The sequence below is a fragment of the Antennarius striatus genome, chromosome 15 (assembly GCF_040054535.1).
Source record: "Antennarius striatus isolate MH-2024 chromosome 15, ASM4005453v1, whole genome shotgun sequence".
NCBI classification, from domain to species: Eukaryota; Metazoa; Chordata; class Actinopteri; order Lophiiformes; family Antennariidae; genus Antennarius; species Antennarius striatus.
In genome coordinates this window covers 12476735-12489965 of record NC_090790.1, presented here as the reverse complement: position 1 = coordinate 12489965, position 13231 = coordinate 12476735, and the positions used below count along the sequence as shown (strand labels likewise).

Genomic DNA, 13231 nt, shown 5'->3' with positions numbered 1-13231 from the left:
CTGGATACCTTGATCTCCTCGCTCCAGAACCTTGGAGTCAAAGATTTTTTAGTTACAAACAGGGCATAAAATGCAAAAACACACACACATCTTTATGCAAAATGGGATCATAAGGAAGCTTATTCTTTTATTCGTTTACATTAGAATGAGATGTAACTGAGACTGTCGTTTTTAGCCTAAAATTTTTCTGTACCACTTCTAAACGGTTTTGGAGCTTTTTGCAATGAACCCATGACTCAATTCCAACATGTTTTTCCTTCCTGAGATAGAAAAAAGGAGAGCTCTGACCTCTGCAAGGAAAAAAAAAAACCCTCCTCCTCGGTGGAGTTATCGTCGTGGCTTTTCTGAAACGCTTGATGAGATTCAGAGAAACCAAGGTCTGCATGCACAGATTGTGTTACACAGTTCTCCAGCTTTCAAAGTTGTTGCCTCAGTAAAGGTTAACTCATTTATTATTTAATATTTTACAGGAAATAGCATGTTCTTCAGACAAACCTGCAATTGTACACCCACATAAATGTAATTAGAATTGGCAGCAAAACAACAGTGTAATTGTGGCAATCTCGGGGTTCACTGCCATGAAAATATATCTTTTATTTTTTTCGGATATTGTCCGAACAAATAGATTCAAAGGGTGTTAAAAACAACTGCCTAAAGGTTTCAGTCAGTTTTCCTTATATTTAATAGGCTTATACAAGAGCTGGGAAAGAGAGTTTATTGCAGTGAAGTGGAATGTGCCCTCAGAGGTAGTTAAAGAAATGACCACCACTCCTCTCAGGGGGTGGAGGGGGGAGTCGCAGTGATCCATCGTCACCATGGGAGCACCTGCCCTAAAAAGACCCCACCACCTGACCGGGCACCATCCCATTCCAAGCCCTCCATCTAAACACTCACTGGCAGATGTACGGATCTAGTAATGCAGGCACATTCAAATAATTTCATTTCCCTTTGTAACTCAGTAGATCACACCTTACTCCTTTTTTACCTTGTGAATATTTATACAGCTCACATTTCCATATTTGTCATACAGGCAGATGCAGAGCATATGGCTTGTTGTCTCATAGTCAGTGATTGAATAATCAGTTCTAACCTTTTTGTGGCTCATTCTCCAGATGTGTCATTCAAGCCTGGAGTGAATTTAAGTTGTGAAAAAACAAAAAATACACAAAAGACGGAAAAATAAATGACACTGGATAGATAAACGTAATGTTGGAGAAGCTGGAGAGCTCGAAACAATTCTTCTACCTCTCCACATTTCTGTTTCACACTGTTCTTTCACACCTCTCCTCCCCCACACCCTGCTGCACGCTCTATTTCTGACACAACAGCAATGAGTAATGAATGGTTTTGCCTCGTGCAGATTCTTAACAAGTAAGTGGATTGTATACAGTGTGTTTTGTGTATTGGGCTAATTAGTGTTGTGCTGGCACACCCATGGCAGGAACATCCCACTCGGTGGATACTCCTACATGACTGCTGCACTCAGGTCTGCTGCCGTTATGTTCCCTAGCGGGGGAGGGGGGGGGAGTCGCAGCACACGCCAAAGCTGTGTTCTAATTCAGGATATGGACAAGGACATAAACCACCCTGGTGGGTCTCTGAACACATTCATCACACTCAGTTCAAGGTGTGACGTTAGACACGAACTGTAGGAATGACTTTTACAGAAGTGTGTAAGGTTAAAGCAGCTGTGTTTGAACAGGATTAAGACTTGGAAATGATTTTAGTGTAGCTTTTTAGTTCCTTCTTGCAAGCCTCTTTATCATGCTTTCATCAGAAGTAAGAAGTTATTTTAATTGATAATTTAAAAAAGATATGCTTCCTGTGCAGCATTAAATAGAAGGCAGAGTATTTTTCTCAGGTGTTAGTGAGGAACAAAAATGGATAGAGTGGTAGTGAATGTGACTTTGAATGAATGTTAATGCCGGTCAGTTTCATAAAGTAGAGGTAAACCAGTCAAATGTTTCGGGCCCTCTAAAAATAGTATGAAAGGAGACCCCTAAATATTCACTAATGTTGGAACATTTTGCATTGACAGCTGTAAACCCTTCCTGATGATGGAACTGTGTAGTGTCCAGCCAAAAAAAACCCCAAACCCCTCTAAGTCATTGGTTTGGACACCTCTACAAGAAAAATTGCAGAAAGACTACAGATTGACACGCAACATCCTGAAAAGAGGACAAAAAGAAAAGTAAGGCATTTTATATATGAGGATAGGGAAGAAATGCATTAATCTGAAGCGTTTTTATTCCACTGGTGGACACTGCTGTCAGCAACATTCCCATCAGGGTCTCAAGGATGGAACATTTTTACAATCTTGGTTCCAAAGAAATCAGGACATTTTGTAAACGCTTGATAAAAACAGACTGAAATAGCCTGGAAATTATTTTCAACACAATGTGTTTGAATACGGTAGAAAGACCAGATACATGTTAAAACTTGAACATTTTCTTTTTTTAGTAGTTTGTGTTACACAAACTTCTTATCTTTAAAGATTGAAAGCCCAATTGTGGCCCTCCACTGTTATATTCTGGACTGCTGGCAGGTCAGTTTATTCCAGGGCCTCTATCTCTGGATCAGGTTTGCTTTAAGCCTTCAGAATTTGGCTTTGCTGTCTTGCAGGAACAAGATGGGGCCTCCCTGAATAAGACGCCTGGATGGGAGCATATGCTGTTGTTAAAACTGCATGTACCTTACAACATTAATGGTGCCATCACAGATGTGCAGGTTACTTGTGCCACGGGCATTAACTCAGCCCCCACAGCCTCACAGATGCTGGCTAATGACCTTTCTGCTGGCAACAATCTACATTGTCCTTTTTGTCTTCGGCCTAGAGGACAGGACGGCCGTGATTTCCAAGAACTATTTGAAATATGGACTCGTCAGGCCAAAGGACACTGTTCCACTTTCCATTAATGTATCTCAGGAAAAAAGTTGGTACTATTTATGGATGTTGTTGATGTATGGATTTCCTTTTGCATGAGTCTTACCTTCATTGTTAACCAAGCCCAGGCAGTGAATAGAAGCATAGAACAGAAAAATCAAATAAATAAATAAGTGCAGTTTTCACTGCAGTGTTACCTGAAGGATGAATATTCAGGACAATCCATGTCAATGTTGAATTTTTTGATATTATTATGGTGTGTGGTATATTAAAGAATTATTTTAGTTGTACTAGCACATTGGTTAGCATTGTTTGTAGACTTTCAGACTGTGTGCACATTCAAATCATTTTGTGAAACATTAAGGCTTTCAAGCAGTTCAAGATATAATTGAACATCTTGAACATCTTTGTCTGTAAAATAATCCAAAAATATGTTTTTTGAGTGTTCCACAACTCTCCCAGCACCTCCTCTAACATCCCTTTTTTCATAAAGTAACTTTTTCTAATTTTTTCGTCTAAACTCCTTCTCTATATCCAGCGAATCTTCCAGAGCTCAAGAGATGAAAAAGCAGTATTTTCTCAACTACATCTCTTTGTCTGTGTTCACCTCTTGCCTTCACCTTCACCTTTTCTTTTTTCTCTCATTCAGATGATTCACCACTTCAGGTTTCACTCACCTCTTTGTAACCTTTTTCCTCCATCGTCTGCCGTCTAGTCCTTTCTTGCCTCACAGTGATGATGTATTCTATATATTTTGACAGACCGTCTTCCTGTATCTGCACCAATCATGTATCACTTCTTCCTTCTCTAGCATCTTACTGTCTTTGTTTTTCTTTGTCCTTGTCTTCCACAATGGACTATTAATCTGTCTTCCTCCCTTATCTCTCTCTCTCTCTCTCTCTCTCTCTGTCTCTGTCTCTGTCTCTCTCTCTGTCTCTCTCTCTCTCTCTCTCTCTGTCTCTGTCTCTGTCTCTGTCTCTCTCTCTCTCTGTCTCTGTCTCTGTCTCTCTCTGTCTCTCTCTGTCTCTCTCTCTCTGTCTGTCACTTGGTTCCAACCAGACAGGAAGACTGCCTCTCTTTATGACAGCTGACATGTGGCAATTTCCCTTCGTTAATGACAAGAAATGTGCCAATTACCTCTCCGGATGTTTCACTGCCAATCAGATGCTAACAAGCTGAGAGTATGAGGCTGTGTTTGCATGTGTGTGTATGTTTGAGACGGTTGGCGTGGAAGAAAGTTGGGGCAAGTGAGATGTAGTCTTCTGCTGAATTTTAATCATTTTCATAAGTGTGGTGTTGAAATTGGAACCTTTTCATGTCTGCCTTTATTAATGAGTCCCAATTATAGTTGGTACAGAATAAATGATGCGTCAACTGTTGCTCACTTCTGCTCTCTCACACACATGTCCCTACTTGTGTCATAAGTTTCTGCCACTTTCTATCTCTCTTCACTCCATCTCCCTCCCACCTCTCCATCTGTGCTGAAAAGCTCTTTTGTTCAATTTTTAATTACCTTCTCATATAAAAGTGCTCTTGACTTCTGAATGCAATACATTTGAAGAGGCTGCCTGTGTGATTGGTGCAAAATTAGATAACCACTTCTTTGTGTGTCAGTGTCAATCTCTATTCAAAGAACAGACCTTTTACTTCCCATTACGACTACACACACTGATGTAAGCACTAAAAGACAAAATATTTATCATGTCAACAGCACCCATCCTTTCTCTTGTTTGCATCATCTTTCTTTGTTTTATTGGTCTTGTGTCTCCTCACTTTTTAAATTGACAGAGAACAGAGGGCATACAAATAGGCAGATTGCTGCTGAATCTATGTCCTCTAAACACGAGGGTCCTTCTCTCTGGTCAAACGTATCTTATTTATTGTTTCCTTGAAGTGTTAATTGCAATATTGCAATGGAAAGGAGCACATACAAATCGCTTTATTCAATAAATGCATTGATGCATTTGTTGTAAACCGTGTAGCCTCCTTAATCTATAATTAACTTGTGGAAGTAGTACGTCATGTATAATTGGCAAGAGTTATTAACTTTATTTATGTTTGTATATAATTAAAAGGAACTCTGTGAAAGATGGTTGATAAAATGGTCTTTCTAGCACCGGAAACTACAGATCAGTGAGTCATCGCTGAATTATTTTGATCCACCTCAGCAGATGTCACAGCAGATTAGTCGCAATAAGATTAAAGCAGACACCAATTAAAATCACAATGTGTGAAATGTGTAATCAAATAAAGCGATGATATATGCTTCACTCTAAATTCCTAAAGTTGGATCTCATTTTATTAAAGTGAGATTGAATGATTATTTTAACCATCATTCTTACTGAAGGTGGCTTTTTAGAATTTTTTTTTCACCTATTCCAAATTAATTTCACAGAGATAAGACGGTCTAACACACATGCATTGACGTTATCAACCAAATTACAATGACAATTGTCAATTTTGTTCTATTTTCTCACGACTTCATTATCTGCCTAAATTGCATCAGAACAGCGGTTCTAACACATCCGCTATTAAAACAGATTAGATAACCTTTGCTTGTGTCTTCCTATTGCAGCTGTCATTGAGTTGTGCAATAATAACACTTCTTTGACCGCCTGAATGGTTACATGAAATCCCCAATGGCTCATTTGATAACATTTCTTTTTTTTATGTATGTCTGAAAACAGATAGTCATAATCTTATTACATCATAATGTCTATAAATGATCTCTTAGTGACATGGACAATTATGTCACGTACTGCAGTCCTTTGTTGTATTTGGAGAGAAGGAAGATGTTTCATTTCAGCTTTGAGACCTTTTGTAAAGGACTCCTATCCATTCTGGTTCTATGGTATTGATTCCATCAGGTCATGGACAGAAATTAAGCACCAGAAACTGTGTGTCTCGCTTACAACTTCACAACTTGCAAGTTTTTTTTAAGGGTTTGTGCAAATTCAGATTCATCACAGCAGTGAGTATCTATTGTAGGTATTACAAGCAATGATTTGCAGCAAGACGAGGTAGGAAGAGGTTAAATGGGAACCGGTTGTGAAGTATCGCCTCGACAATGTGTTCCCACTGGATTAGAGCGCAGTCAGCCCTACCGAGATGGGATTTTGATGGAATCTGGGATATCTGTCATCTGGAGCTAACACAGACACCAGTGAAGTCCGTGAAGCATGAAACCAGTATTGGTCACATCAGCCACATCTTCTCCTTTAAGAAGTTCCAACAATGCCGATCTTCCAGCGATGGCCGATGTGTTGTTGCGCAGATCTACAGACATTTCTGTGTTCTTTATTAAGAAATCTAAAAACAACAGTGCGCCCACACACTGTCCTGTCTCTGCAAGCCTGATGTCAGGTTATTGCCCCGCTTTTTTTCAGACATCTTATCACTTATGAGAAAGAGCCTTTATAAACATCCTGCTTATCTTTTCCTGTACTGCTTCTTAGCAACTTATCTCTTATCAGCCCCTGCTTCTCATGGCATATCACAATGCACAGGAAGTGTGTTATTTTACAGGCCTCCTCATCACTGGATCGCCTCTTTGAAGAGAAACAGGATATATTTTTGAATCAGGGTGGCTATTTGAGGGGGCATGTGCTATTCTTAAACCTTTTCAACCCACGGAGAGAAAAGGGATTTTGGAGATTTACATTCAAATAAAGGCTGCAAATGTTCTCCAGTTCTGTGGTAGCACCTGGAGTTTAATATCAGTATAATTTAGAGAAATTAAACTCATAAGTAGAGGTCAGAGATCCCCTCAGCTTCAGGAAATTATGGGAGTTTCTCAGTTGTCTGCCGACGGTGCTGTTATTGTAGCATTTTGTTCTACGGGGAGAATAAAAAGAGCTCAGTATATATTGACTTTTTGTAGCAGGACCTCAGAGAGGTAAACAGTTGTGCTTCTAATCCTGGAACTCACTGCTGTTTCAGAAGTGAGGTGGAGAGAAGAACAAAAACTATAGCTATTTAAACGCTTTACTGTGATTCATCTCTGATTTAATGAGGTCGACCTGTCTTATATCTTCTCCTGCAGTTACCGTTTGAAATGTTTCTGCGTTGCCTCTGAGCTGCCCGTCTTTTGTCTCCTGTTTTTTTTAATTATTTTTTATAAATGCTTGATTAACCCTCTTCTTCGTGACTTTCTTAGGTTGAGTGGTTAAAAAACGAGGAGGTGATCGATCCAGCAGATGACAGGAACTTCTACATCACCATCGACCACAACCTGATCATAAAACAGGCCCGACTCTCAGATACGGCCAACTACACCTGTGTGGCCAAGAACATCGTAGCTAAGAGACGCAGCACCACCGCCACGGTTATAGTTTATGGTAAGCCAACCCAGCCAATGAGATCCAACATCTCCAGATAAACGTCCTTCTTTAAAGTTTCCTAAAGTCAGATGCCATTGGAGAGGAAAACTGTAGAATTCTTATAAAAAGTCAGCTTAGCTCAAAATGAACTTGAAAGTGACTGTGCATAAAGCAAGCCTCTTCCTCTCGGGATGTACAAGATTCTCTTGTTTTCTTCCTGCCGGAAGGTGTGCAGACATAGAAGATTTGTGATTATTTGAGCTGGAAGCAAAGCGCTGATCAAGCTGAGGCGTAATAAAGAGACCCCTGTTCTGGTTTCACAGACTCCTCCACTGTCTTCCTAACATCAACTAACATGGCTTTTATTGCACAACACAGATGCAAAGTTGAACTTCAATGCCTGCTTGAGGCGATGCATATTGAGACTGAACAGAGCGGCATGGATTCACAAAGACACGCGCAGACACACACTAGAAAAAAAGAACAGATGCTACAAACTTTCACCAGGGTTAAGTTTCAGATTTATTGAAGGTGGTATTGTTATGGGCGTCCTTGTGTCTGTTTTATTCTACTATGGTTACAGTTAAATGAGCCTTGCGGACATTGTGGTGAGTGGAGGAGATCAACGTAAGGGTGATGTAGTGCTAATTTAAAATCCAAGAGAGTGGAAAATATCAGGGACAAGGATTTCTCTCTGAAAATCAAATTTAAAAAAAAATCCTTGCGAGAAACTACAACATCTGTTTGTGCTGTCCATTCTTCTTTATCCAAAATGACATCGTCCTGCCTTAGTACGTAGCAATTTGTCTGAATTTTGGCATGTTCACATTCTCCTTTATGGAGCAGAATTAGAAACCCAGAAGATAAAGGAGAGTTGCGGAAAAGGGAAAAACGTCTTTTTAGTTCAGAGGTTTCCAGCCCCAAACACCACGAGATGCTGGGAACAGGAGCACAAACAGCAGCTAAAGAGAAAAAAAAAGACAGAAAGAACCAGTGACAGGATAGATCCTTAATCCGCGGAGGAAAGAAAGCAGACACAGAAGAAATGTGAGGCTTTGGCAGTCCTTCCCCAAGAGTCCAATATTTTGGGCTTCACTCATAAGCATGTCACATTTGAAAGTCAGAGGCTCTAGGGGGCTCAGTTCCACCATCTCAAATGCCACAGACTTGTTCTCAGCCACAAACCCCGATGTCACTCTACACTGGACTTAGTCGTTGACAGAGATGGATGAGAGAGGGAAGAGAGGCGTTAGGAGGAATCAGCGAATGGAAAATTCTGCAATCTGACCAAAATTTACTGTCTGGCTGTAAGGCAGAGTAACAACCTTAGGTTTAGAGGTCAAAACACAAAAAATAGACTTTTTTACAAATATCCATTGGGATCCCATGCAAAGATAGGAAACAGGCATTTTTATACTGTATGTGTGGTTTGTACAGCATTCTTATTTCTTGAAGGACTTGTTCAATCACTCTTTTATTTAATCTTAATTGTTTTCCATCCTGAATGTTGCAATATCAATCTGAGTGACATCTCATGTGTTCCAGTGAATGGTGGATGGTCCACGTGGACCGAGTGGTCGGTGTGCAACAGCCGCTGTGGCCGTGGTTACCAGAAACGCACACGTAGCTGCACCAACCCAGCTCCGCTCAACGGCGGCGCCATCTGCGAAGGCCAGGGCATCCAGAAGCTGGCCTGTAACCCTCTCTGCCCAGGTACAGCCTAGATTTACTCGGGAACAGATGCACAACAAGAAAATGTGACACACTTCGCTCCGTTTGTGACTCCACCCTTACGTTTGTGTCTCTCTTCTCCCATACCCGCTCACCCGCTCATGCTCTGTCATCCAACCCATCCGTCATCCCATTCGCTCTACCCCTCATCCGTTGTGCATCTGTTGTGCGGTAGTGGATGGCCTGTGGACAGAGTGGAGTAAGTGGTCCACCTGTGGGACAGAATGCACCCACTGGCGGAGGAGGGAATGCGGCGCTCCAGCACCCAAAAACGGGGGGAAGGACTGTGAGGGCATGGTGCTCCAGTCCAAGAACTGCACGGATGGGCTGTGCATGCAGAGTGAGTACCCAATTAAAAAAAGTAAATAAATTTAAAAAAAACAACCCAACCTCTTCAACTTTTGACAGTGAGTTTCACTCTACTGTCTCATTACCATGCTGTGTTTCACATCCCTACATAACACACTCACCCTGTCGCTCACACGCTCTGTTTCGCTTCATTCATACATAAACAATAAGACATGCTAAGATTCCTCTCTCTCTCTGTCTCTCTCTCTCTCTCTCTCTCTCTCTCTCTCTCTCTCTGTCTCTCTCACTCGTGCACATGCAAACATTATCGGAACATAACTGACATTAAAGCAAAAGCATGTATTTATTATCCTAAGCTAAGTGTTTTTGTGTGTGTGTGTGTACGTGTGTGTGATAAGGGATAGAATGATAAAGTATTTTATTATAATTACATCAGAGAGAGGGGTTAAAATGAACTGGTTGCTTTGGTTGCTACCTTAATTTAAAAACTGGATTCCTCCGGTCCAGTGAGAGGAAGTGTGATGCCACAGAGTGCTCCTGATTATACCTGCTGGAAAAGTGAGAAAGTATTGTACATTATGCTCTAATCTCACACAGAATACTCCAGGATGCACCGGCATTCCTTTCTTTGAATGATTATATTGCTTTTTGCTAAACAAAACAAAAAACATTGAATTTTATTTTAACAAATCTCCATCTCGAATATAGTCAGATTTATTAAACACATTGTTAAATGCACATGTGTGTGTGTGTGTGTGTGTTTGCTGCAGTAACAAGCTGAACGATAAAGTGTGCGATTACTCAACCCTCATCTGCTAAAACAGCCTTTGCCTTCCTTTCCTTCGCCTTTAATAACAAGAGGAATGGGATGGGACGGCTGCAGAGACTGTACAGTAACCGAGTTAAACTTAGTCTAGTTTAATAAGAGCCCTCTCCAATAAAGATCAATGTAGGTGTTATGGCCACACACTGTCACAGATGACTCCATTGTGTGTGTAATCCACCGCAGATGGTGATTTGAACATTAACGAAATAACACAGGCTTGGCTGCTGGATGTATAGAATGTGATACAGCTGGCCGTCACATTCGATCACGCTCTTCTTCCACAGCATAAGTAGTAAACCGCCACCTCCAGTGTGGCGTCAACATGATGTACTGTAAGGCTACGGCTGACTTTGCATCGACTCTCAATATGCATCTTTAAATGTAGCCAGAAAAGCTGACAGGGAAGTCTGGTTTCAGCGTGTTATGATTTAATTTAATGTTAGCATCGTCGGAATGCATTAGCCGGTTTTATAGAGAAGGTCACACATGTGCAGAAACATCAGGGAACTATCACCAGGAAGACCTGCTCATATTTGTCTTATTCATGTGTCCTGATGTCCCTCTGTTCGCCCTTAGCGAGTCAGCGTATCTCAGAAGCATTAGTTCTCTGTAAATTTATGACCAGTCTACAGAGGATATAAAGCCATAGTGATATAGATTTAGGATCATTTCAGCAATTGATTTTTTTTGGAAGCTAAGAGGGTGAAGCCACTTATGTCAATGCTAATGACCATTTCCACTAGCATTTAGGAGAACGGCCCATTATCTAAAAGCTCACATTATGGCAAATGTGATTGGGAATGGAAGTTGTGTGCAATCCGAACTCACCTCGAGCTGCTGATCTTCTGCCTACAGTGCGCGGCTTGGATCCGCAGGAAACACATGTTTCTGGATTCCATTGCAGCTTGATCTTATTTTCGATTGTTTGAATTTATTTAAATCGTTTCAATCGTGGTCCATCGCAGAAATTTGGTGAAGTAATTTGATACAAACCCAGCTGGAAATAGACATCATGATGCCCATTCTCTGAGAAAACACAACTGACCTGACACGAAATGGATAATTATTGTTCTAATTTACTTTGCAGCTTGTTTATTGCATTCGGGCTGTCTAAGAGTTTGAGCATTGGACTTAACAAAGTTAAACACTCTCAGATTGATTGAGGGAAGTTGCACTCTGCCTGGTCAGATAGAACTTTCCAGCACAAGAGCGGAGTTTTCACAGTTCGCTGAGCCTGACTTGTCGAAATCTCTGTTTTGCTCTCCCTCTGTGGTCCGCCTTCCTCCGTTCTGATGTTGTTTTCCAAGCGTTTGATAACCCTTTTCTCACACATGACATTTTCTTGACATATTGATGTAGACAAAGGGTAGCTCTGCACCAGCAAGGGCAAATGCTTTGTAGCTATAAAATACCATAGATTGAAAAATCAGGATTCTGAGACTCACATCAACCAAGAACATGAGGCTGTATTTACATGGTAACTAGAAATGGTTTAAGAAGGTTGATTTTAAGTAAATAAATACTTTTGGTTTTACAATCAACGCATTTATTATGAGCAAAAATAAACTTCTGGCCTTGCTAATTCTGACATCAGTTTTCCCAGAAGACAGCATCCTTCATCATTAGGAACCTGCCATATTCAAGGAAGCGGCTGACGCACAGACAATGATTTCACGTCCCAGATCCTCCACAACTCCGTTGTCAGAAAAGAGTGATCGGAGGTTTCCTTTGCAGCCCACCCACCGAAGCATGCTCTGTTTGTACTTGCAGACGGACAAATGAGTAAAAAAGTCTATAGGATGGGATCAAATGGGCCATCAGTGAGATCACTGACCCTGACAGTTACCTCCCCCCTGCTCCGGCCTGGCCTCTGTGTTGCCTGATTGCATGTACACACCGAGCTCATCTATCAAGCCATTGATTTTGCTGTCGGTCCTCTTGTCTGCCCGTGGCGCTCTCCCTCTCCAATAAGGACTCCATTGTTTGTATAGTTGTTTATGGATGTCCAAGGGAGACTGAATATTATCTGTAGTATTGCACTATCCCTGGCTGTTATTCCACTCTCCTTAAATCTGCTCACAACCGAAAGCACAACCAACAGTTGGAGGGAAAAAAACCAGCAGTGCATGAGATTTTTCTCCAGATCTCCACCCGTCAACCATTTTTTTTCTTTCCTGCTTTACTGCCATAAACGTTCCTTTCATCCCGTGCATTACATCTTTCCATCCAGTGATAGATGCAAGGCTCCAGCTTCTATTGACTCCGCTGGAGCCCACACTTTATCAGCACCTCCACTCTCCTCACCTGCCAGCATCAGTTCTTCTGGTGCCGAGGCACTGAGCCCAGTTGATGGATCACGCACTCCCTAGCAGAACCTCCATGCACCCCACCCCCACTCGTTTCATCCATCTCTATACTCCGTACACAGATCTGGAAGGGCGGGGCCAAATCGAGAACGATCACTTCCCTCGTGTCATCACTCCTACTCATGAGTTTGTTGCTGTCTCATTTGTTGAGTTTGTTTTTCTGTTGGCTTAAATTTGATTTTGATCATCCCTCTCCTGTCCACCCCCCACCCCCCCGATCCCCCACCCCTTCTTGTTTCCTCTCCCACTGTGCCTCACATCCACAATCCCTCCCTTTCTTCAAGGTTCCTTATATCAGAAGTCCTCTGAGGGGAAGGACAAGAGTGATTTTGGAAATTCATGTGAGTTTTTCATGTCTTTTTACATTCGTTCTGTTGTGTGTCTTTGTCTCCCATCTTCGTTGGCAGGTTGTGCACATGGAATTTGCAGCCATTCATTATCCCAGATAAATCACGAGTAGTCTGACCTTTTTGCAAACAGCATCATAAAACAAAGAGATTTTTTTTATTTCTTTCTGTCAATGTATATTTCATTGCTGCAGCTCCTTTATAGAACCATGCCTTTCGCATTTCCTCTTTTGATTTCCACTCTGTCCTTTTTAATAATGCGTCTCTGCTGGCTGCACTAATACTCAGTACTCTTTATTACCCTGTTGCTCTTGATGAACTTCAACCAGACACTTTGCACTTTGGGAAAACATTTAACCCTCTGGTATCTCAAATATTTTCCTCTCTCTGTATCTCTCACTGCTAATCTCTTCGTCCTCACAGACAATGGAGTGTTCTATAATCCCTTT

The 13231-nt window shown here is 41.4% G+C and overlaps 1 protein-coding gene across 2 annotated transcripts in view; it reads left to right on the top strand.

The window, feature by feature from the left end:
* Positions 1 to 13231, top strand: part of unc5cb (unc-5 netrin receptor Cb) — a 106749-nt gene that overhangs the window by 79610 nt on the left and 13908 nt on the right. For both annotated transcript variants that reach the window (XM_068335397.1, XM_068335396.1), the window contains exons 5-8: positions 7041 to 7221; positions 8749 to 8916; positions 9110 to 9274; positions 12720 to 12776. In XM_068335397.1, coding sequence (XP_068191498.1) covers positions 7041 to 7221; positions 8749 to 8916; positions 9110 to 9274; positions 12720 to 12776 — 571 coding nt within the window. The remainder of the gene's footprint in view (positions 1 to 7040; positions 7222 to 8748; positions 8917 to 9109; positions 9275 to 12719; positions 12777 to 13231) is intronic.